Source organism: Podarcis tiliguerta (genome assembly GCF_965153285.1).
Source record: "Podarcis tiliguerta genome assembly, chromosome: 6".
NCBI classification, from domain to species: domain Eukaryota; kingdom Metazoa; phylum Chordata; class Lepidosauria; order Squamata; family Lacertidae; genus Podarcis; species Podarcis tiliguerta.
The window spans coordinates 68,040,777-68,065,987 of record NC_139539.1 but is presented as its reverse complement, the minus strand read 5'-3'; the positions used below and the strand labels follow the sequence as shown (position 1 = coordinate 68,065,987).

Genomic DNA, 25,211 nt, shown 5'->3' with positions numbered 1-25,211 from the left:
GGGACAAAGCGACATAAACTGGCCCTTAACTTCTGATAAAATCTAAAATGACCTCTCTTGCACTACCCAATTCAATGTTCGGAACTGCTTAAATGAAAAGATGGCAAGCCTAGCACTGTTGTATTTTGCAACTTACTTTGTCCCACTGTTTCCTCTGTCATCCATGACCTGCCTAGAACTTTACACTTTCCCCCCAAACACTTTGGTGGTTACAAAATTGGAAGCCCCAGATAAGCTCTCCCATTTCATTTCTTTTTATTCTTGTGTTGTTTAGTTTATTTTGGGGCTGAAGAAAGTGATGCAACTTGTGGGTTTCCTTGTTGGACAAAATGTGATCAGTGTCATCTAAGGTTCCCCTCCTTATGCCAACAAGAAGTTTGTATACATGATGTACCTTACATTGCTACACTTGGCATTTTTCCACTCCCACCCACACCACAAAGTATACACTCAGTTGAAATATTTCACAGATATGCCCCGTTTTAGAAGTGTACTGTGGCATTTTTGTTAAGGACAGGCGAAACACAGCAGTCCCATAAGATGGGATCATAGCTCAGGCAGAACATCATGTTCAGCTTAGTGAAGAACTGTCAAAATCTCCCCCTCCCTGTCTTCTCCCTCACTGAAAGCAAACTCTGGTACAACTTTGGCACTTATTTAAATATAGGCAGGGCAGAATCCATTTGAGTAATAATCAAATGTTTCTCAGGAGTTGGTACATATCCATACAAAAGAGAGACTGTGTTGTTGTTTTTTGAAGAGCATTTTTTCATCTGTTAGAAGCTGTGAGCAAAATATCAGGGACCTTAGTTGAACTCCCAGAAAGCTTGACACTGGATGCTTGATGGTGTAGCTTGTATGAGATCTACTATGAATCAAGTGCATTGTGTTGCTTTACTATGCACAGATATGACTACTAAATTACCACAGTATTTTAGACTCTGTTACCTTTGAGAGACCTTTATTACAATCCAGTATATTGTTGCCCACTTTTTTGTGCCAAACATCCACGCATTCCATAGTCTGTTAACACTGGAAAAAGTTGATCCAGATTTTCCATTTTGTTTCGTCTTCTGCAGTTTCAGTACTTCATGTACACATATCACTATGGAATAAAGTGTCAGTTGTACCTGGACCATGTGTGTTTTGTTCCAGCAGACGACTTGAATTTTCTGCTTAGTTTGGGTTTACACAAAAGTTTGCATTATTTTGCCAGCCATGCAGCCTAATTAGAGAAGTGGAGTTTAGTCACAGACACTGCTTTTTAACATTGGGTTGGATATAATATAATAATAATATTAATATTATTAATAATAATAAGAGGTATTATTATTATTATTATTATTATTATTATCAGACCCCAAGGCAGTGTACAACATTAAAAATACATAACAGAACATCAATGATATAAACATAATTGAAACATTAAAAAAACATACTGACAAATATCGTTTGTGACTTAGGTCACAGTGCAATCAATGTGAAAAAATTAGTCATGGCTTAAGTCTCATTAATTTTAATGGGAACTAGCACTGCAGTTCTATATATGTCTACTATAGGGGAGACCCAAATAATTTGGCTGCCTGAGACAAAGGAAAAGATTCCACCCCAATTCTATATTCAGAAGCTGACTAGAATGGCCATGGAAACTTATTTCAATAATTGCAATGGAATAATGCACCTGAAGGCAATGGTCTACTTATGGGGAGTGCAGAACAGGCCATATGGCATACAAAGCCCTGTCCTTTAATAGGAGGGTATGACCCAGAAGGTTCATTCCTGCTACTCCCCACCCCCACCCCCAGCACTAGTTGCCTGACACAGTTGCCTCACTCTCCCAACAGTAGGGCTGGCTCTGTTCTATAGAGAATCGAGTCTGTTTGAGCTCAGTAGCACCTAGTCCCTAATTAAGTTTGTACAGGATCACTACTGGGCATAGAAAACCAGACCCTGCATGGAGCAGGGGTGTGTGTGATCAGAGTGGCAGAACCACCATTGCATCAGAAGTCTCTCAAGGTAGAATGGGGGGGGGGGGTTCTTGGTTTGTTGTTGTTGTTTTCCTGCACCAGCTCCAGGCTAATACAGCATATTGCCCCCCTCACCTGGCAATGGGGCCAACATAGGATCCAGCTTAGCTTAGCTTTGCTTGGACCCTTTGGTAGCCTCCAAACTATTTGGAGAGAGGTCAGAGTCCTCATGAATCAGTAGCAATCTGCTCCACCAGTGGAGAGTGGACTGCACTACATCCTAAACTCCCCCCAGCTATCAGCTTTGATGGGTTAGGATGGTTCCCTAAGTCTAACAAACAATGGACCCAAATCATAGTTCATAAAAGCAAAATATTCCCAACTATTATATTGATAATGCTATTTAGATAATTTGAGGACTTAATGCTTATATAGCAATGTCCACACTTCTTTAATAAACCATTATTGCAGTCCTTAACATCTATCCTATAAGATGGGTCTGTGTTATTATCCCCTTATTGTAGGTGAGGGTGCAGGTAGGGATGTTTGATAAATTTGATTTATTTCAGATTCTGATTATGAACTGACTTGATCAGTGCCTCCCAGACTTGTACCTGTACAGAAGAGAACATAGCCACCGAGAGTGGCTGGGGTATATTATTATTATTATTATTATTATTATTATTATTATTATTATTATTACCTTTGGTTTTCACATGCTCTGAATTATGCAACACTGTCATTAATTTAAAACAACAGAGCAAAATGCAGCATAAAATCGTATTTTGATATAAAATAGTACATAAATGTGAATCCTGTTGTTTTCAATAAAGAAAACACATAGGTCAATATGGAAAATGCAAAGCAGAAATAACTGGCGACTGCATCTTCCTTGGTGTGCTCAGATGGAGATAATTTGCACCTCACCCCCAGATCCTGCATCTCTCCTGTTTCCACTTATTCTAACACTTTAAAAAGGTAAAGGTACCCCCCTGACTGTCAGGTCCAGTCGCGGACAACTCTGGGGTTGCGGTGCTCATCTCGCTCTGTAGGCCGAGGGAGCCAGCGTTTGTCCGCAGGCAGCTTCCGGGTCATGGGGCCAGCATGACTAAGCCGCTTCTGGCGAAACCAGAGCAGCACACGGAAACGCTGTTTACCTTCCCGCCGGAGTGGTACCTATTTATCTACTTGCACTTTGATGTGCTTTTGAACTGCTAGGTGGGCCACCACTAATCACTGGTGTGTCATTTGTAAGTACTTGAACCTAACTGGAGCTCTTGTGAAGCAGAGAGTCGAGAAGGAGAAACATCCATGAAGAGGTGCCCTAAAGTCGCAATGTTTCATCAGCATCAGCTTCCCTGTGGCTTGATTTCATGTGATATCTTTTGAACTGAGACAGCATCTCATGCTAAGTCGGGAGAACTTTGCAGCTCAGCTCTACAAATATTGACTTGGAGGTAAATCCCACTGTGATCGATTGAACTTACTCTGTGTGTAGGATTGCTTCTTTAAAGAGAGGATAATGCTCTTACGTTTTTTAAAATAGCAAAACCATTTAGGTTACAGAAAGAATAGTTGTATTATTGTTCTACGTATATTGCTTATATTTTTATACCTGCATGTGATTATCATATATGATAATATTAAAACGTGTGTGTGTGTGTCTAAAAAAGAACAGCATATAGAAGATATATTTAGAGAGAAGAGTTTTTCACAGCAGTGTAGTACCATCTAGTGACAGCTGGAGGCTGGTATGACTATTAACATGCAAGATGAAAGTCTACATGACATGCAACATTTACCATACTGTATAAATCACATTACATTAATATAATATATAGATTTGTGTGTGTGTGTGCGTGAATCTATCCATCCATCTATCTATCTATACACATAGACACACACATATACAAATAGTTGATATATTACAGTAAAGGTTGCATTAACCACTTGCTGGAAACTGCAGGAGGGCAGAGTGCTCTTGTGCTTGGGTCCTGCTTGTCGGTTTCTCACAAGCTTCTAGTTGGTCGTTGTGAGAACAGGATGTGGACTAGCTGGGCCACTGGCCTGATCCAGGAGGCTATTCTCATGTCTGCTTTATTCATATTTAGATTTATTTATTAATTAATCACTTTACCTTCATGGTTGAATGGTAGTTTTTTTAATCCTGTCTGCCAGCCTTAACGCTAACCCAGAGCTTTCCAAACTGTGTATCGCGACACATCAGTGTGTCAGCTGCAATGTGTAGGTGTGTTGTGTGAACGCTCCTCTTGGGGCTGGAAAGCGGTTAGTTTAACCTCCGGTTTGCTAGTAAAACTGAATTACTGCGTCGTGAAATGATGCATGTCTAAAACATGTGTCACCAACATGAAAAGTTTGGAAAGCTCTGTTCTAACCACTATACCATGGATTGACCATATAAGCATGATTTTAGCTAATTTGGCACAGTTTTATGAATACGTAAGGCACAGGTGTAACATGATCAGAATCTCCCACATATTTATTTTTTTAAAGTTAAATAGCTGGGTATGTATGTGTTGGACTGGGACTGCAGTACTGCAGCTAATATTGCACAGGTGCAATGTTTTTGCTCTCTACAACTAAAAACACTTGGAGATTGGCGATTTCAGTTGGGGACTGGTATATTGATGTGTTCCCTTGCCATCCAATATGCAGGGTTTTTTGCTCAATTTAAGAATGGTATTTAAAGGAGGGAACAAAATTTTATCCCGACTGACCAGAGATCCTGGCCTAACCACTGCAGTAATACATGGGTTTGGCTTTCCTGGATAGAGGTGCCCTGCAAGCATTTTTCCGCATGGCAACTGTTCCCTGCCACAATGCAGTCTGATCGATGAGATTGATCTAGGTAGGCTCAACCTGTGAGGTATCATTCTTCCACTGATAAGAACATATGAAGCAGTCTTATGCCAAGGAGGCTTCTACTGGGTTCGCTATAACATTGTAAAGAAGAAGGCAAAAGGTGAGAGGTAAAAGATTGCAAAATTACTTTCTGCAAATTCCCATCTTGGCCTGTGGAAAAGCATAAGCCTAAAGAAAATTCCCTTGTGGAAAGATGAGTTTTGCATTAGGGAGTAAATAAAAAACAGAAGGTCCATTTCACGATGCAGAAGCCGAGTTAAATGTGGAAGACAACAGCCATGGCAAAAGCAGGGATGAATGCTGTTGCCACATTTCCAAGAAAACATCTCTGGCAGAACAGTAAAAGGTAATAAATGTTACATGCATTTAGGAAGACATTTGCATGCATTATGTGTTTTTTCCTTAAAAGTCTGCCGCCCATTTAAAGGTGACCTTTGATGATTGCGAGCCAACAGAAGTTCAGATTGTCAAGGATTAATCTTGTGACTGCAAGAGGAAATGAGTGGTGATAAAACCACTACCTGCACAGCAGAGAGAGCTGGGAAGAGTGCTAAAGAGTCAAGAGCTATGAACGTCACATGTAGATGACCTGGATACAGCAATCATTCTGAGCGATCTCCTTTCAGAGCTCCTTCAGAAGTAAGAGAGAGCAATCTTCCTCTTCCTGATAAGGAAAACTGATTTCATCAACTGACAGCTTACACAGAGAAAGAGTTTCTCAGATATGGTATCAAAGGAGGGGGCAGGGGGAGGCTGTGTGTTACAAGACTGAACGTGGTTCCTGGTTCCTAGTTCCTTACTCAACACAGAGGTACACAACACAAGCAGCTTCAACAAGTATGCACACAATTGCACCAAATCATGAACACGATGACTTGAGAGGATATCTCTTTCAGCATTGTCTCCTACCCCAAGCCTTGTTTTTGTGCCATGGATTCATAGAATTGTAGCATTGGAAAGGACAGTAGGGTCATCTAGTCTGATCTCCTGCAACGCAAGAATCTTTTGCCCAACATGGGACTTGAACCCGTGATGTCCACGAGTTCCAGTGCTAGGAGAGAGAGAAACTTCTCTAGCCACTTTCTCCATGCATACACTTCTATCCCATTGCCCCTTTCTCTACAATGTAGGTGGAAATTTCAATCTAGCAGCTATAAATTATAAGAATTTAAAGTAATGCTGGAAATGATTGGGGGCGGGGGGGGGGGGAGAGAGATTTGTTGGGGTGAAAGTGTTAAACAGCAGAGACCTCTAGTGGGCACTCAATAATTAGCACTGCCTCAAATTTGCTTCAGCATTGTATCTCCCATAGTTTAGTATAACTCTTGGAGTGCTAGCCAAGCTGCCTCTGGCTTCTTTGCATCCAGAACGGAAGGAAGGTTGACATTATCAAAACATGTTTTACTTTTGTGGAAAAAACAATCTCCACCATCTACTAAAAAGATGGTTTCTAGGGTTTTTCCTGTTGTTATTCTGTCTCTCACAGCTACACTAAACCTATCATTAAAATTATGGACTGGTCATTTCTTCGTCAGGGGGCAAACGGGCAAATTTAGCAGGGGATAAAATACTTTTTTCACTCACTGAAATATAATAATATGACAATATTATATTATTACTGCTAGCCTCAGACTATAGTGAAGAAAGTATTATTACCAGTGCAATCCTACTCACATGACTACTCAAAAATAAGTCTAACTGACTTAAATGGATACAGGATTAAGGCCTTACAAGTAGGCATACAAAGCGAAATCCCACAATAGTTTCCTCAGGTAGTTCTGTGTTTCCCATATATGTTAACATTAGCTAGCTAAAACGAACATCTATTTAAAGGGTCTTTTCACAAGTGATTACTTTGATAGAATGATAGAATGTGACTGTAAAAAAGGGAGGAAAGAAACAAAGAAAGAAGAAACTAAAAAACACGTCTCTCTTAAAAATGTCTTCGGGGCCTGGCTAGATCAACCATAAGAGGCATATAATGTGATGCTGTCACAAAAGGTAAGCTATTTAATTTATTGTTGTATATTTGCTGTCAGAGGGATGAGAATTGTCTGTGAGATTTCCTGTCTCAGATAGAATGAAGTACGTACAGTACAGTACAATTCTTAAAGATTTTTTTACAAGGGATCCTATTAAAATTACCTTCAAATTATAGTTCATGCTTGTACCTCTGGACTGCACCAAACAACAACAACAACAACAATTTATTTGTACCCTGCCCATCTGGCTGGGTTTCCCCAGCCACTCTCGGCGGCTTCCAACGGAATATTAAAATACAATGGTCTATTAAACATTAAGAGCTTCCCTAAACAGGGCTGCCTTCAGATGTCTTCTAAAAGTCTGGTAGTTGTTTTTCTCTTCGACATCTGGTGGGAGGGCATTCCACAGGGCAGGTGCCACTACCGAGATTCACTGCACCCAAAAACACGAATCTAAGACATGCATCCCAAAGAATTTGCATGATTTTGTACAGATTCCCAGCAAAACCACTATAAAATTAGAGGTCGTTTCCATACCGATAGACTGGGAAAATCACAGGTGTGGCACAGGTTCCTGGCACCGTCATGGTGCAAAAACATGATTACAGGGCGTGGATCCTCACGGAATACTTGGGATTTTCTCCTGGCATCTCCCCAAACCTGAGTGAAGAAAAAGGTTACATCCGTGTCCTCAGACTGTACAGTAAAAATAACACTATGGAACCAGTATGGAGCTTAAGGACAGATCCTCACGCATCCTCCGAATTTTTATATATGATTCTGGCAAACCACCATCAAATCACCGAGCACGTCTGCGTCCATGTATATTATGCTGTTTGATACAGAGGGTGTGTGTGTCAAACACAAATTCTTAGGGATTTATGCCTTGGGTTCACGTTTTTGTGCCATGAAGCAGCAGATCCATGACTGTACCGTCTATGACTGTACTGTCTATAGACTGCAAGTCTATGGATGTTGATCAGGCTTCCTCAACCTTGGCCCTCCAGATGTTTTGAGACTACAATTCCCATCATCCCTGACCATTGGTCCAGCTAGCTAGGGATCATGGGAGTTGTAGGCCAAAAACATCTGGAGGTTGAGGAAGCCTGATGTAGATATAAACCAATGGCGAATAAATGAACAAATGATTTTTATTTATTTTTAACTTTTTTTAAGTTAACAATGGTTAACCACAACCTTATATGTTTTAAGCTATATGTGTTCTATCTCTAGATTTGTTTTGAGCCACCTTGAATCCTGGTTCTGACTGGGGCGGAAATTGTGTACACTTGAAAACGTTGGCAACATTAAGATAAATTCAACAGTGTAAATAAGTTTTGATGGATGTAATAATGTAATACTGAATGGCTTAGTTTGTGTAAAATATGCAGGGATTTATGATATGCAAAATGAACCATGGAAAGAGAGAAAGGGAAGTCACTGGTATTTTAAGGATGTTTAAATGAGCATTCTAAATTGTAAAACAGAACATTCCTGGTTCTGTGAGAAAAGCGAGATGTAGATAAATATAGAAAGAATAATAATATTAATAACGCAGCCAAAATAAGCCCTAAAAAAACAAGCAGAAACGATTAGCAATAGTTAAAGAGCGCTGCCACGATTTATATTAGGGCGCGGAACTTCAGCTAATTTTTTTTATTGATTTACTTTTTTGGAGGGGGGGCAGTTGCCTAGATAGATAAGACTAAGAGTTCAGTCGGTAGAGCGAGTTGCCTCTTTTATCTCTTTTATCTCAGCGTTATGGGTTCGAACCCCACGCCGGGCAAAAAGATTCCTGCGTTTGCAGGGGGGTTGGACTTGGATGGCCCCTGGCGGTCCCTTCGAATGGTATGATCCTGCGATTTGTCCGGAAGGTAAGCCTTGCGCGCGGTCTCTCGCCACGGCCGGCGGAGAGTGGGCGTGGCCTCGAGAGAGAGGTGGGCGGGGCTTCTCCCCACCCCGGCGCCGGAAGCTTCGGCATCTCCCCGGGGGAGTCGGGCGTGAAGGGCCGCTGAGGAAGAGGGGGGCAGCGGCTCCCTTCTCTTTCCCTCCTCCCTCCCTCCCTTTCTTCCCTTCCCTCTCTCGCCCTCTCACCGTCGCCCTCCGAAGCCGTTTCCGCCATGGCCGACTCTGGGCTCCCGGCTGTCGGGCGGCCACTCACCGACGACGAAATGGCGGAGGTGAAGAAGGAAGTAAGGACCGCGAGAACGCAGAGAGGAACCTCTGCCCCTCCAGACACGCGGGGCGGGAGGGAAAGCGGGACGGGGGTGTGTGTTCGTATCGTGTGAATGGAAAAGCGTGTCGTGGGAAATGGGGAGAGCGGTGGGGAGGGGTAAAGCTTTTGGGGTGGGGTCGTGTGGCGGGGTGCTTGTTTATAATGCAGTGAATGCCGAGGCTGCCGTGTTCTCTAAAAGCAAAAGGCGCTGGGTTGTTTATGGCTCCTCTGTGCAAATATTCCCGCCTTTTTGTTTGTTTGTTTCTCTCCTGGAAAAGGGGAGATGCCTTTTCCTGCCTCTGTAGGATGGGCGTAGTAGCTGCTGCTCTCCCCCCTCCCTCCGCCACCAGATCAGTAAAAATAAATATAAATACTTAACTCATGGAGGGCCTGCCCCCCCCCCCACTACTCCCAACAAAAACCCCATGCTCTGTAGCAAGAGGGTGAGAAGGAGGAAATGCATACCTGCGGGTGCCTTGGATAAAATCTTGGCTCTGGCCTGTAAGATGGATATTGTCCTGGGGTAATAGTGTGAAGATCATATGCCCTTTTAAAATGTGGGGTTTTTTTGGGTGGGGTAGTTATTGGGTTGTTTTTATTTTGATTGTGTATTTTGCAGTTTTGGATTTTATTCTGTGAACCACCTGTCCCTGAGACCTCTGGGTATAGTGTGGTATATAAATTCAGTTAATAATAACAATAAGCATAATGGAGGTTTCTGTATTCCTTTCACCACCGCCACCCCTTCTACTCTTGGTCCCCAGTGCACCTCCCACCGAGGGGTGCCGACTTGAATAACATATTAGGTGGGGGGAACCAGGTAAGCCTCGCCCCCACACAATGGATCACATGTGGTGCTCACACACTGCTTGAATGGCCATGTCCATCAACTTTGGGTGGGGGCTGGCCCCTTCAAATATTTTATTGGGGGAGAGGCGAAGAGACCCCACCCCCTTTGATTTGGTTGCTTCTGTGCACCCCACTGCTCAACCTGCATCGGAAGGGCTGTATTGGAGCGTAAAATATACTGTACTAGGTGAGAGCTGTGAGTAATGACAATCACAGTTCCTAGCAGTGGGGCACGTTCTCACAGGCATGTCACTGTTGGGGGGCAGGGAAGGTTGTTCTCTGAATTGCAGAAAAGCCTCTAGGTGAGTGCCCTTTCTTGTCCTAGAAGAACAGTAAAAAGGAGGAAGGAAGGTCCACTAAATCGCATGCATTCTGCCCCCGTTTGTAAATTTCTACGTAGGAGTTTCTCTTGGAGTGTTTATAGGAATTCCCCTCCTTTGTTTCTGAGCTTGACACATGTATGAGTCAATAAAAGTAGTTCTTGCTAGTTCTATTTTTTCCTGCTATGAAGTCCACATACTGTGTGTGGGATATACAATGTTTGTTCAGAAGCATAAATCTCTCTCAGTACGTTATTACTTTATGCTGGGCCAGAGGGTAATAACAGTTTATGTTCACAGCAGTAGTGTAATGACAAATTTAGGAAGTGCAGGTCCCTTCATGATGTCGCAGCCACTCCTCTTCTTAGATTGCACCATAATATACATAATTATATAGTAATAATTTGGGATGCATTGCAATCATCAATGCAGATCTCCATTTGTTGCTTTTCATCTAGATACAATTTTCTCTGTGCATGTATACCAATAAATGATTGGAGTGCTGCAATATTTTATTTTACAGTCACTTTCCTCCAAGTTCCATTGTACTTAACAGAATTTGAGCACCATTCTCTTGAACCTGAAGCACTTTGTGTTTTCAGTGTTCCTAAATGCTAAGCTTTGGAGTATACGCCTCAGCTTTATTTCCATGGACCTTCACCCGAGTGACCCTAGGAGCCAATCTTCAGAGGCTGACTTTCGTCCTTTCAATTGGATTGGCTCCAGTGTGCACAAAGGGTGAAAAGACCTCTTCTCAGTGGCTAAAAAAATCCCCTTTCATGCTGATTGGGGAGCTCTAGAATACTAAAGAGAGAAATAGCTGAAACACCTTTGGTAACCCCTTGCTGGCAATTTCCTTTTTTGTTTCTGTAGTCAACATACAGATACTTTACCTTAACTTGAAACATCTGATTCCTTTCTGGTGTGTGTGTGTGTGTGTGTGTGTGTGTGTTGGTCAATGATAGCGATTAATGAAATTTGTTACAATTTGAAAGCTAGGATGAGTATTTGAATGTGCACCAAGAACTACCACACATATATTCATTGCACAACATACAAGATGAAAAATTCATCTGTTGCTAACTTTGTCATTTCTTCTTGCTAGGTTTTGGAACGATTGCGCCGCTATCTGTGTGACAAAATAATTGCAGAAAGACACTTTGATTATCTACGTTCAAAAAAAATACTCAGCAGAGAGGACACTGAAGAAATCTCTTGTCGATCTTCAAGTAGGAAGAAAGCTGGGAAGCTTCTGGATTACTTAGCAGAACATCCCAAAGGACTAGATGCACTAATAGAATCTATTAGATGGGAAAAAACACAGACCTTCCTGTTAGAAAAGATAACCGATGCTGTCTTGAAGGCAAAAAATGAAAAACTGGAAAGCCTCAAAGGTAAATGGAATAACATGCATTTGAATCTATTCCAAAAGGTTTTGTAAAAATTAATTTTCATGCAACCTGCTTCTGTGCGTGTTTGCTCAAAAATGTGTTCCACAGATTTCGGGGGACTTATGCCAGGTAAAACTTCAGTTGTCAGCTGTGGGTTTTGGTCCTCTTTTCGTACTTAAGATGAATAAACCCAAGGCACAAGCTACTGACCAGAATTAGTTTGGTCCAAGTCAGGTGATAGCGTGGGAGTGGGGGTGTCCTTTGGAAAGGGGATATGTGGAAGAACTTAATATGTTTCTATTTGAGTGTTTCATGTCTGGCCTGGGTAGTTGCATTGGATTATATTGGTAATTGGTTTCTGCCTTTTAATTTTACCTCTTAAGAATCTGCTGTATCCGGCCAATGGCCCATCTACTGCAGCATCCTGTTCTCACAGTGGTCAACTACATGCCTCTATACCTGAGGATTGGAAAGTGGTCAATGTAACACCAATTTTTAAAAATAAGAACCAGTACTCGTAACACCGCATGCATGGACTCAAGAGGCAGTGTTGTAGACTTAAGAAAACAAACAAACCACCACACTATTTAAATTGTATGCAAATGATACATTTTATGTCTTTATTACAGGCTTGAACTGTAGCAACTGCATGGCTTCAGTGTATGAGCAATCAAACAACCTCTCTAGATCACAGTCGAATGAATCTAATCTCTTTGAGAAACAAAAAGACAGAGAAACCACCTACCTTCATCCGGAAGAGTTTAGTACATCTGCTTTTGTATCCGCTGCTTCTCTTCATTCAATGAATTTGCCGATTACTGAGGTTGGAAGTACGGAAAACTCTGTTTTCTCAGCCACGCTTCCCGGCCCTGGAGATTCTGGAGCCCCACCTCTTCCGCCGCAACTGCAAAATGAACAAGAGGAAACATGTACGACTTCGAGTGACAGTCCTTTCCTGCCTTTAAGATCCCGCTCTCTTCTTCCGTAGTGATATTTTTCCTTGAGTATTATCATGCTGGATGCCTTGAACAGTTTTGGGTGGTGGGGGGAAAGTGTCTAACTGTAAAGTCACAATAGATCAAGAAATAGCTTGACAGCTCACTGCATCTTATAAGTTTTTTTTATATATATAAAAAAATCTGAACTGTTTCCCCCATTAATTCATATTTTAAATGTTCGTTTGTATGCTTTTATTGATTTTTTTTTTTGCAGTGTAAAAACTTTTAAATGGTATTTTCTATTCAAAAACAATATAGGCAAAATGATGCTCAATTGAACATTTTAAGGAGGTTTTCCCTACTGTTTTCTACATGCACTGTCTGCATAAAATTCATACCGAGAAAGCATAATTTGATCCTCTTCTGCATCGTAAGAACAATTTAATCTGGTGATTTTTGGGGGCTTGCTGATTCCTGAGAACTTCCTTGTTTTCTCCCAACTTACATCAATTCATGCTGATGAAGTGTCATGAGGAGGGAAGCTTGCACTGAGGAAAGTTTTGAGATGAACATAGTAGTCATGAATGAGGGTGGTGAGTTACATCTCACTGGTGTTGGCATTACATTGGTAAGTTCTGCTTGGTTACTACTGACAGGAAGTAAAGAAGCCTTGGAACATAGGGAGACGTATTCTTTGGTTTGCAACCCAAGTATATGATTGTTTTGTAATGTATCATGGGGTGCCTGTCTTGTCCAGTTTTTGTGTGACATGAACAAATTCCTGGCTGTAGGGTTAAGTGCCTTCTTTTGGAGTAAGACATGATCTTCTGAGTAATACTCTATTGCTGCTGATCTTCAAAAGCAATTAAGTGTGCACTTCACAAATCAAATTCATTTTTATTCACTATCAAAACATTAACTTTCTAGGCATTTTACTTTGTTTTAGTATATATGCCCTGGGCTCCTTTACAATACTGAATATATATCTAAAATTAACAGCTTAATTACTCTCTCAAAGTGAAACAGGTTGTCAGGAATATGAATTCCCTGCAAGCTACTAAAGGGATTTATTGTTGCTAAATAACAGGGAAAAGATGCAGCAAAAGAAAATGGCAGTAAAGAGGAGCCTTGCTTTCCTGTGAACTTCCAGGATTTGCCATTTTTAAACTTTTTCTAAACCTCTTTTCTACTCGTAATACTATTTTTTCTAAACCTCTTTTCTGTTCTAATACAATTGTTGCTTAGCTTTACTAAAGATGTGTACTTCTCAACATTTGCGAACGTACAACTAAACGAACATGATATTCTTTTAAATTCCAGATGTATACACTTTAAAAGGTATTTGCGCTCTGGGCATTATCAGGGATGTAGTGTTTTTTTTTGCTGTCTTCTGTAGTAACTGTATGTCTACTCTAAACCTCAGGGAAGCAGTGCCTTTTTTATATCCAGTCAAAAAAAAGTTGTCTCAGAAATACCAACGTATTGAAATGTGCCTGCATCTTTCTTTCACAAGCCCTTGGATTAAAACGTGCAATAAATTACACTAATTTACAGCCTGTTCCTATGCATGTTCACTCAGAAGTAAGTCCCACTGTATCAGGATTACAGGCAAATGTTTTAAGAACATTTGATATGATGGTAATGGGTCAATTACACTGGTCACTGTCTGCAGAACACAGTAGATCTTAAGCACAAACTGATCTGGTGGTGGTTCTGTCGCAGTGTATTAAGTACTTGCTTTCCATGTAACGTGCCTGAACTCAAACTTCCATGCTGGTGATTTACTGGGCATTAAGTTCCTTTATATGATTACCTAGTCTAGATGTTGTGGTGTTAAACAAAACCTTGTATTCACACAACCGTGAACTTTACATTTAATATTGTGTGATGTTTTCCCCTGAAAAGCTTTATGGCTTTCTAGATTTTGAAATTGCACTAGGGTTTATTCCTCTCCCAAGCATGTGATCCCCTATAATCCAAAATTTGCTTGTGTGGAAATTGCCACTATTTCTGTGACTATTTCTGACCATAATGTGTTCTACTGTGTAAATTGTGGACTGTTCACAACTGCTGTATTACTCCCCCCCCCCCCCAAAAAAAAGGTACAACCAGTATAAAACAATACTGAACTGAAAAAATTGTTTGGAAACTCTAAACTCAACTTTTCAAAAATATTTCTCTTGTAGAGTTTAACTTTTGAAACAAGCAACCTGAGAAGCATTAATTTCTAATAAATTGTCATTAGGTGGGTTCTTTTTTAAAGTACACCTCACATGTGCTAAGTTTGCTTTCTATTCAGTGGCAGCTGTGTTCTTAATGGCTTTGCTGAGCAGCATTGTTCAAGGGTTGTTGACACCTGTCAATAAAATACATTTAGAGCAGGTTATATCTTTGTTGTATTTCAGAATTGGAGGATCATTGTAGCCTTCAACAGGTTCCTTTACAGCACTAGGCTCTGATACATTAGCCATGATAATGAAAAGGAACATCCATGTTAAGAACCCGTGTATTCTGCATATTAGAGGCTTGTGTGTGTACTGCAATGGGCTTGTTTTCATACTTGGCTTGTAGACTTCTGGGAAGAACCTGGCTGCCTGCTGTTGGAAAAAGTGCTGGAAGAGAGACCCAGGTCTCACATAATACTTAAAGTTTTGGTGCCCTGGGCAGAATATTTTTCTTCTAATATGATAATTTGTTTCTGCTTAATTCTACCCCATAACTATCGGCCTAAGGCATTACTCTTAGGAGTGGGCTGAGATTGTTTTGGTCACAATTCTTTCTAACATTGTAACTTTTCATGAATACTATAGAAACCACAGTTGATGCTAGCCAAATGCCATAACAAACGCATTCTAGCAGATTGTTATGGTAATGCAAGGGTGTAAAAAAACAAAAGCTTTATATCCAAGTAAGGCTATATGGCTACATAAGGCAGGTTATTTAATGTATTTGTAAATATATTTTGCACCAGAATACTTGTTGGGATAGGTCATCAATGAATTTGACAGTGAGTGTTAAAATATTTTCTTCCTACCCTGTAATGGCTTTTGTCAATTATGTAAGAATGAATTTAAAATGAAATAATGTTTTGACCATACTCTGCTTTTCTCTATTGGAATATAAGGTGAGAAATATTTGCGTGGAAGATATCAGTCTTTGAATGTGTGGTTGCTTTGGAAAACGGATGGCTGCCAAAGCTTGGATCTGCTGTAGGTGACCAGAGTAAAATCTCAGCTGTTGATGGTTGCTGGAAAAGAGAGGCTTTGGGATAACTTTGGACCACACAGCTAGTACAAGGGTTTATAAGCTTCCAGTAATGTGCTGCTCTTTGAAGCTTAGTTTTTCCTTTAACTACAGGATTTTTAGTAACCGGGTCTGTGCTCTTTTTATATCCTGTTGCACACAGAATAGCAAAGTCTTGTAGCATTTTACACATCAAATTTATTACAGCACAAGTCATTGTGGACCAGAGTCCATTTCATCAGATGCATGCAGTGTGATCCTTGGTTGGCATGTGTTTTTATAAAGCATTGTGAGCTGGGCTGAGTGTAGTTCTGCTCAGCCAGGTACTTGGTGCTATAGTAATACAGACTGGTGTGATGAGGCATTGCTGTGGCCCATAGAGACTCCCATCACAAAGAAACCCCTGTATCTTGGAGTGGGCCTAGAGCATGGGTAGGCAAACTAAGGCCCAGGGGCCGGATCCAGCCCAATCACCTAAATCCGGCCCACAGACAGTCTGGGAATCAGCATGTTTTTACATGAGTAGAATGTGTCCTTTTATTTAAAATGCTTCTCTGGATTATTTGTGGGGCCTGCCTGGTGTTTTGACATGAGTAGAATGTGTGCTTTTATTTAAAATGCATCTCTAGGTTACTTGTGGGGCATAGGAATTTGTTCATTTCCCTCCCCCAAATATAGTCCAGCCCCCCACAAGGTCTGAGGGACAGTGGACCGGCCCCCTGCTGAAAAGGTTTGCTGACCCCTGGCCCAAAGAGGCAGATTGGGGATGCCCGCAATGTACCATCCATCCTTCTGCACTACAGCCCCCCTGACGAAATTGGCAGAGATTACATTGGAAGGAGCATTAGAAGAGCCTATTCTAGGCTTCCGTAGGACCTCTTGGCCTTTGTGGCAACTTTGGGACTGTCAGGGACCCAACGCACAGAATGAGACAACTTTGGATTTGGCCTTTGCTGCAGGGGCAGAGGTGAGTGGTCTGAATGCAGCAGGGAGATTCCAAACAACTTTCAGCTAACTACCTGGTGAAGTTTTGACTCATTGTGACTGTTCCCCCTTTGGGGATTGGAAGCAAGGTCTTCTGCATACTCTCCTGCAGTGGAGAACTGGTGATAAGTGTTGAGGCCCTTCTCTCACTGTGGAGAGGTGAGATGTGATAGGACATCAATGCTATTGCTGCTGAGCACCCTCTCCAACATAGTAGAGACCACAATGCCATGGAAAACTAGGTAGCTGTGAGCAATGAAGCAAGATGTACAATAGCTAGAATGCTTGCTGATAATACAGGACCCATGGGTGTAAGCAGGATTTTTGTTGGGGGGGCCATGCCTTTTGTTAGGGAGGCAGAACCTCGGCTACTGATTTTTATTGATTTGGGGGGGCAGCTGCCCCCACTCCCCCCTGGCTACGCCCATGACAAGACCTATTACAAAGGTGAGTGCATATGCCTTTGAGCATGTTACCATGCCTATTGTGTAGCAGTCACAGGCAAAGCAACCCACCTTCTCCTCTGCCATTGCATCCTCAACTTCACTGCCCAGTAGAACTACTTCGAATAATTCAACACATATTAACATCAGCCCATAAAGGAGGCATTTAAAGCACATGGTTCCCAGCCACCAAAGAACCCTGGGAACTCTTATTTTACTCCACACTCAGCAACAACTCCTAGCGCCTTTAACAAACTAAAGTTCCCAGGATTTGGGGGAGGGGGCCCCATGTGCTTTAAATGTGTGGATGTGACTCCCTAGACTACAATCACATACCCTCCAACATTTATCCGATGAAAATAGGGACATTTCATTCCATAATAATTTTACTATTTATGCGCCACACATCTTACTGGGTTGCCCCAGCTACTCTGGGCAGCTTCCAACATATATAAAAACACAAAAAAACCAACTTCCCTATACAGGATTGCCTTCAAACCGCTGGGGGGGGGGGGTGTCGCATAAACTCCATACCCTCCAACATTTCTCCAAGGACAATAGGGAGGTCCTATTCCATCCCCTCCAACATTTCTCCAAGGTAAAGGTAGGGACATTCTAAGGAAAAGTGGATCAAATCAGAAACCGGGACAGCTTCTCTAAATCAGGGGACGCGCCTGGAAAATAGGAACACTTGGAGGGTCTGCAATCCCTTACACGTTCATTTGGGCGTGAGTGCCCCCATCGACCTCAACACAAGTTATATGTTAACACTGGATATATATATACTGTATATATTTCCCCCAAATGGGGCAGCAGCAGGCTGCAGGACAGAAGCCATCCCTGAGCACTAAGAAAAGGGAGGAGGAGAGTTCTTTCCCAGCCGAGGTGGCAGCTTGAGTTCGGCCGTCCCCTCTCTTTCCTTCCCCAGGCTTGAGAGGGCGAGGGGTGGTGTTTTGGTTCCCGCCCCTTCCCCGGAACCTCCCTCTCCTCGCGCCTCCGTTTCCGCGGGCGGGTGTTTCTGCCGCACCGGTCCCCCGCCATGGCAGCTGCGGAAGGGAAGGACCCGCTGGGCTTTTTCGCCGCTTACGGGGCCAGCGACGACAGCTCGGACAGCGCGGGCTCGGACTCGGAAGGCGACGAAGGGCCCGGCTCGGGCCGCGGCGGGGAGGCCAAAGGGCCGCCTCCTCTGCCGAGGGGGAGCCCCGAGGGCAGGCCGCGCTTGCCCGGGCCCGACGAGCTGTTCCGCAGCGTCCACCGGCCGGCCTTCCTCTATAACCCACTGCACAAGGAGATCGACTGGGAGAGCCGGGTCCTGCGAGCTCCCGAGGAGGTGGGTGGGGAAGAAGCGGGGGGCTGTGGAGGGGAGGCGGTCGCTCTCCTGCAGCAGCAAGAGCTGGGCGACGAGGGAGGACCACGCTGGGAAGACCTAACATCATATATTCCTAAAGGGCGGGGTTGCATATGGGAGAGATACACGCATGATGTGCGTCCAGGGGCAAATAATTTGAATGGCAACTTGGGAGGGGGTTCACATATTTTACTGGGGTGGCTGAAGGGACTTTGGCCCCTAGGAGTTGGCTCCTATGTGTGCCTCGCTGCCAGGGCCTGTAGCTTTTCCAGCTGCGTGTGCCCCTGGCAGTCTATACGTGTGTTTCTTGTGTCCTAAATTTATTTTATTGGGGTGGCTTGTGGCCTAAAAAGGTTGGTTTAGGGCTATTGGAGACCCTGGCTGGAGAGGGTATTTGAGACTTTTAGGCCCCACCTAGAGCATATACGCACATGTATAGACTCAAATCTATCTTAAGTGCTGGCTTGCTTCAGGTGCGTATGGAACGCTGAAAGGTTGTGTGTGATGTTAATTACATTATAATCAATGGCTATGCATAATTGATGGCTACACATAAAAATAGCATCTAGATCAGTGGTTCCCAACCTTTTTTTGGCCATGCCCCACCTAAGCATCTCTAAAATCCTGGGACATATAATTCTTATTATTCAAAAAGTGACCTATTCATGTGGAGGAAGCCTAAAAGGCCATTAACTTGGTTTAACTGTTTCCCGAATTTCCCCCCTTTAAAATCAAATTGCCCCCCTGTGGGGCGTGTGCCGCATGTTGGGAACCACAGATCTAGATATTCTGGTATTGACTATTCGTCTGGGAACAGAAAGGGCTGTCCTTGAAGGTCCAGCCTATGGCAATAGCAATTGCCCCAGCAGCACTTGTCTCTTTACAACTTCTCAGTGTTAAATATTTTAATTTTTTATAATTAATTATAAAAACAATTAATTTTTTTAATGAAAATCCTGTGGTGGTCCTTCCATCCTTCTAGGGGAAGGGGTGGGGATTCTGTGGTCCTCCAGATACATTGGACTCCAGCTCCCATCATCCCTGACCATTAGCCATGGTGTCTGGAGCTGGTTGGAGTTGACACTGAAGAACATCTGGAGAGCTTCAGGTCCCCAATCCTTCCCTAGAGCCAGAAGCTGCTTTAAAGCCTAGCATTAAAGATATGGAACTCCTTGGTCAGTTTGTATCCAAAATATGGAACTTATTTATTCTATTTGGGATGAAGATGGAGTCTTTCTCCTAGATCAGGGTTACTTGTTGTTGTATTCCTCCTCCATTTATCCTTGTAATGAGTGGCTTGGCTTATTTGCTTAAACCATTTTGATTTCTAAATGGCTGTGGCATTGATGATACTATGTTGCTGCTTTATTCATTCATCAGTGATACTGCTCATTCATTAGATGTTGGGTATATTTTAAGATGTGAGAGCAAAACAGCTTGGGCCCATGATTGCACCTATGCCTTTAAAATGTATTACAAGATACATAGTCCCTGCACATGGTCTTCTGACAGCACAATATTTTAATCCAATGTGTTTACCCAAACAGCCTCCCAAGGAGTTCAAGGTATGGACGACACATGCTGTTCCACCCCCTGAAACTTATAGTGTCAAAGAAACAAAGCCGCCACCACCTCCTGAGCTCGATATGGCAATCAAATGGTCCAATATGTATGAAGATAATGGTGATGATGCTCCAAGGAACCCAAACAAAGTTAACTTCTTGCCAGCAGAAGAGGAGCAAGAGCACGTAGAATCAGGTAACCCTTTGTATATAAATAATTTGATTTAAATATCCCCCATGCCAGTTAGATACTTCCATCAATGCCAATTTGTGTAGCATAGTTTTGAATCCAGGCATACTTTTAGCCAGCAATACATCCCGTGGCTTTTTCTGCGATGTAATAGTAAAAGTAGCATAGTTTTCCTGTTACAATTTTACACCTGGAAGTAGTTTGGGTTGTTTGTCATGGAATGCAGGTGCACAGGAAGTACAAGGCGCTTCCTGTTTTTGCATGTTTACCTATAACAGAATCTTTGCATCTCCCCCTCAAGATGGGGATTGAATAGTGCAGGAAAAAACAGGGTGGGAGAGTGCAAGACATTCATTTTCATTATGTTTATGTCCAACTTTTCTTCTATTATCATGGAATCCAAGATGGCATACATGTGGTTTCCAGGTAGTCACGAGGCATCAGATCTAGACTTGCTTAGCATCAGCAAGGCTGTATCTTCGTGTATTTTCAGAATACAGTGGTAGCTCGGGTTACAGATGCTTCAGGTTACAGACGCTTCAGACTACAGACTCCGCTAACCCAGAAATAGTATCTCAGGTTAAGAACTTTGCTTCAGGATGAGAACAGAAATCTTACAGCAGTGGCGCAGCAGCAGTGGGAGGCCCCATTAGCTAAAGTGGTGCTCCAGGTTAAGAACAGTTTCAGGTTAAGAACAGACCTCCGGAACGAATTAAGTTCTTAACCCGAGGTACTACTGTATAATATCTATTTCTCTTCCTCCTCCTTCACTTTCCTAACGTTCAAAGCCACTTTTGTCTGTTGGCTTTTACTGATGCGCGGGACTCTGTTTTGATAATGAAGGTGTGTGTCATGTTCTGAGGTGTTTTAAGTAGTTTCCTCTTCAGGACAATCTCTGAATATTTTGATACTAACTGAGTTTTTCATCGCTTAAATCACTGGAGGATATTGCTGCTTCTAATAAATGTTTTAACTTGCTATTTTAGATTTCTTTTGGACCCTTGTTTCCGTGTGTGCTTTTTGTTTGACTGCTATTCCTATTAAAGATGCAAGCTTTGACTGGAATGTTTAATATGTAAAAATGTACCTCCATTCCAGCCCATGCTTAATGGGTGATGCTCACAAGTAGAAACTACTAGACTGTAGACCGTTACAGGCCACAGAGATGTGCCAGCACAATCCTCCCCGTACCAAACACTTCGTTTTAAAAAATCGTTGAACTGCTCTTACCATTAATTACCACTTGATGTTCAACTATATACTTTCCTGTAAATTAAGCCCATTGGATGTAATCCTACAGTCTGCTAAATCAGAAAACACACACTTCAAGGAATATCAAGTCCCTCCTCAATTTTTTCCAGGTTAAAAATATCCAATTCCTTCACTCAACCTTTCTTTATAGGACTTTTTTCTATACTCCCGATCATTTTTGTTGCCACCTTCTGAACCATTCTACAGTATATCCTTCTTCCAAAGTGTGTTGCCAAGAACTGGACACATTATGCCAGATGAATCGAAACTAAGCTTTTGTAAATGGGGCTTTAAAAACCTCCAGCTTATGCATATATTTGCATTTATAAATACTTTTTTATTTGAAGATGATGAAAAAGATGAACCCGCTTCGTTTAAGAAACGCAAGCTAGACCCTGAGGAGCAGATGAGAAAAAAGAAGCAGTGATGAACTGAACAAAAGTTTGACTGCTGACAATGTTGTTCTTGAACACGTAGAACATCAGCTGAACCTTGATTTCACCACTGGACCAGGGAGCAAAAAGCATTGCCAACCATACAGCACATTTATGGACTCTATTATTATACAGGAAATTATAGAATGCATTGAATGGTATTGTTTTAGATGTCATGTCTATAAACCCACAATGTTTCAATTAGAACCCTTTTAATTAAAACACAACCTTTTAGAATATTGTGGTAAATATTTGTGCGGGCTATGGAATTTCAGAGTGTTCTGTTCATTCATGAAACTGAAAAAAAAATGTGAGAATTGTTTACTGAACTACCATTGGGGTAGAAGATATTTGTTTCTAAAATCAAGAAATGACATTTTAAAGGGGTGAAGTTTTCAACAATGTATTGTGGTGATGATAGTGATGCTATTTTGAAATGTATGTAAAATATGTAAATAGGTCACTGAAATAAAACTATATGTTTGGAAGTGTATCTGGTATCCTTACTCCAAAACTGACTAAAATGCACATAATAAAAAACTCCATAATTGCCTATAAATCAAGAATATCTGTGTTGAGTCACACAAAGCTTTGTATATGTTTTTGATAGAATTTCACCATGCCCCTGCCCCCTGGTGAGTTGTACTTTTCTTGCCATTTTTTGTTTTTCCACCATAGATGTGCCATCTGACTTTTCTTCCTCAGACTCAGGAAAGGACTTTGTCTACAAGAAGGCATTGTTGGGACGCAAGCAAGAAAACAGCAGAATGTTTGACAAACACAAAATATCTGACATTTGCTATCTCAAACTCTGTTGCCTCACTCTGCCTAATTGTAAGTCTAGCCCCGCCTTGCTTTCTTTGAATTTAACCAACTAGTTGCCTTAAATGGTGTTGCAAGCTTTTGAGAGCCATCAAGCATCTCTGCAGCAGCAGCAGCAGCAGCAACATTTTTTATAACGTGTCTGCATATTCTTTTCTGAGAACAACGAGGAAAGTGAGGCAGATTATATGAATCAGACAATAGTCACACTTTATCCTAAGTAGTGTAGGAACCATTCAAAAAGCAATGACCCTTTTGTATTTAGATTTCTGTCATCTCTCAGTCATTCTGATTTTAAAGGGTTTTTTTTAACACGATGATAAAGTGAGTAAAAAATAATACTTTGTAGTGCAGTGGTGGAGAACCTCTAGCTTTGCAAGCCTTGTGAGAGCCTCTAGGCCTCCACATCTGGCTCACGAGGCTGTTTTGGCCAAGCCACACCTACCTGTCTCATCACCTGATCTCAGGTGCGGAATAGGTAAAGCTACGGTGAAGCTGAATTCAAAAGGAAATACTCTTCTTTGGCAGCCATGGCTTGAAGTCACCACCTTTCCAATTTGGCACTTGAATTCATTTCAATTCAAGCTTTGACTGCTTCAGATTGAAATAAAAATCTGGTGTCATACAGTATCAGGAGATTGACAAGGAGATGGCCCTGATCCCACAGAAAGCCAGTTCTGCCCATGCTCTACTCTTGTGGCCTTGGTTTGAAGAAAAAGTGACAGGGAACCGTTCTTCCAGTTTGTCTTTTCAAGAGACTTAGCTGCTAGCTCTGAATAATTTTTTTATTATTTTTGGTTATTGCTTAGTACCTATGACATTTTAACACTTTAAAATTCTTCACTTGAGTTGCAGTTTCTTGCCCAGTGTAGCAAGCATTTGTTAGGATGAACACACAATAATTGCTCCTCCATCTGGCATCCAGAAGTAAGAAGAAATGGTAATTGGGTGCCTGTCTTCAGAGGTGCTGCTTATTCATGCAGCATATGCTCTGGCTAAAAGGATAGATAAAAGTGGGTCTGACTTTTAAGAGCTTTCGCCTTCACAAAAAAATGCTGACTGCTTGTGCTTAGTATGTTTGAAAGTGACAGATGTTCTCCAGGAGCAGTCTGTGTTCTCGGAGAACAATGAGTGTAGTAAATAACCCAGAGCCTTGTGTGCTTTCAGGCGTCAAATGAGAATCACCAGTCAGCTTGGAAAGCAGACGTCTCTCCCCTCACGGACACGAAAAGGAGGCTCTGGACAAAAGGTCCCAGGTTCAGTCCTCAGCATCTCCAGGTACAACCAACAGAGAATTCTATCTGAAGTCCTGGAGAGCTTTCCCCCTTCTGTGTAGCAGACAGTTCTATGGGGACGAGGATGGTGCCGTGGTCTAAACCACTGAGCCTCTTGGGATTGCAGATTGTAAGGTTGGTGGTTCTAATCCCCATGACGGAGTGAGCTCCCATTGCTTTCTCCCAGCTCCTACCAACCTAGCAGTTCGAAAGCACACCAGCGCAAGTAGATGAATAGGTACCACTGTGGCGGGAAGGTAAACAGTGTTTCCGTGCGCTCTGGCACTCGTCACGGTGCCCTGTTGCACATGAAGCAGTTTAGTCATGCTGGCCACGTGACCTGGAAAAACTGTCTGTGGACTAACGCTGGCTCCCTCGGCCTGAAAGCAGAGACAAGCGCCACACCCCATAGAGACAGATTTGGCTGGTCTTAACTGTCCAAGGTTTCTTTACCTTACCTTTAACTTTCTGAGCTAAATAATCCATTTGTCGCACTTGGCAGAAGGCAGAGGCCTCAGCCCCTGTTCCCTGTTGCAGTTCTGACTGCAGTTTGTATTGTAGCGTGTTGAAGCATCATCCTCTTTGAGTTATAACGATGCAAGCTGCAGACCAAGTCACCCAATTAAATATGAGAACTGAATAAGCAAACCTTTCTGGAAAAAAAAGCAACTAATAAAAGCAGCCCCTAAGTTGTAGAACTCTTTCCCCACAGAAGTCGGTCTAGCAACTTCACTATGCAGTTTTTGACAAATGCTGAAGATGCACCACTTACCTGGCCCTGAGAGGTATGTATTTGAGGACCCACCCTATTTTCATGAGTTTTAAGTTGTTTTGAACTGTTTTTTTTTTAATGTTGCATTTTAAATTGCTATCACCTGCTCTGGGACCTTTGGATGAAGGGTGGGTGGTTGTTATCATCATCATCATCATCATCAGTAGTTTGGCCAGGAAAACAATTCTGCATTTCCTTGAGAGTCCACTAGGAGGTGCTAAATGGATGTTTTTCCATTTGAAGCGGGGTGCTTTTAATAGGGCAGGAATTTGTTTTGACTGAGGGGAGGAAAATAACTTTCCACTCAACTAACTCCTTGTTGAAGGTTGCACACCTGCTGTCT

The 25,211-nt window shown here is 42.2% G+C and overlaps 2 protein-coding genes across 3 annotated transcripts; both read left to right on the top strand.

Annotated features, from left to right (window-relative positions):
• Nucleotides 1-8,705: 8,705 nt before the first annotated feature.
• On the top strand, nt 8,706-15,642 carry BCL10 (BCL10 immune signaling adaptor). 2 transcript variants are annotated; one of them, XM_083445086.1, is made up of 3 exons: nt 8,706-9,024; nt 11,322-11,610; nt 12,237-15,642. In XM_083445086.1, the coding sequence occupies exons 1-3, from the start codon at nt 8,953-8,955 to the stop codon at nt 12,593-12,595; spliced, it is 720 nt and encodes a 239-aa protein (XP_083301212.1). In that variant the 5' UTR covers nt 8,706-8,952; the 3' UTR covers nt 12,596-15,642. The 2 variants fall into 2 exon arrangements, with proteins under 2 accessions (XP_083301212.1, XP_083301213.1); XM_083445087.1 differs by having other exon boundaries at nt 8,760-9,012.
• Nucleotides 15,643-17,880: 2,238 nt separating this feature from the next.
• LOC310679586 (UPF0690 protein C1orf52 homolog) lies at nt 17,881-22,491 on the top strand. The gene is made up of 3 exons (XM_083445105.1): nt 17,881-18,545; nt 20,111-20,321; nt 21,914-22,491. Exons 1-3 carry the CDS (start codon nt 18,255-18,257, stop codon nt 21,991-21,993), a joined length of 582 nt encoding a protein of 193 aa, XP_083301231.1. The 5' UTR covers nt 17,881-18,254; the 3' UTR covers nt 21,994-22,491.
• Nucleotides 22,492-25,211: the final 2,720 nt, after the last annotated feature.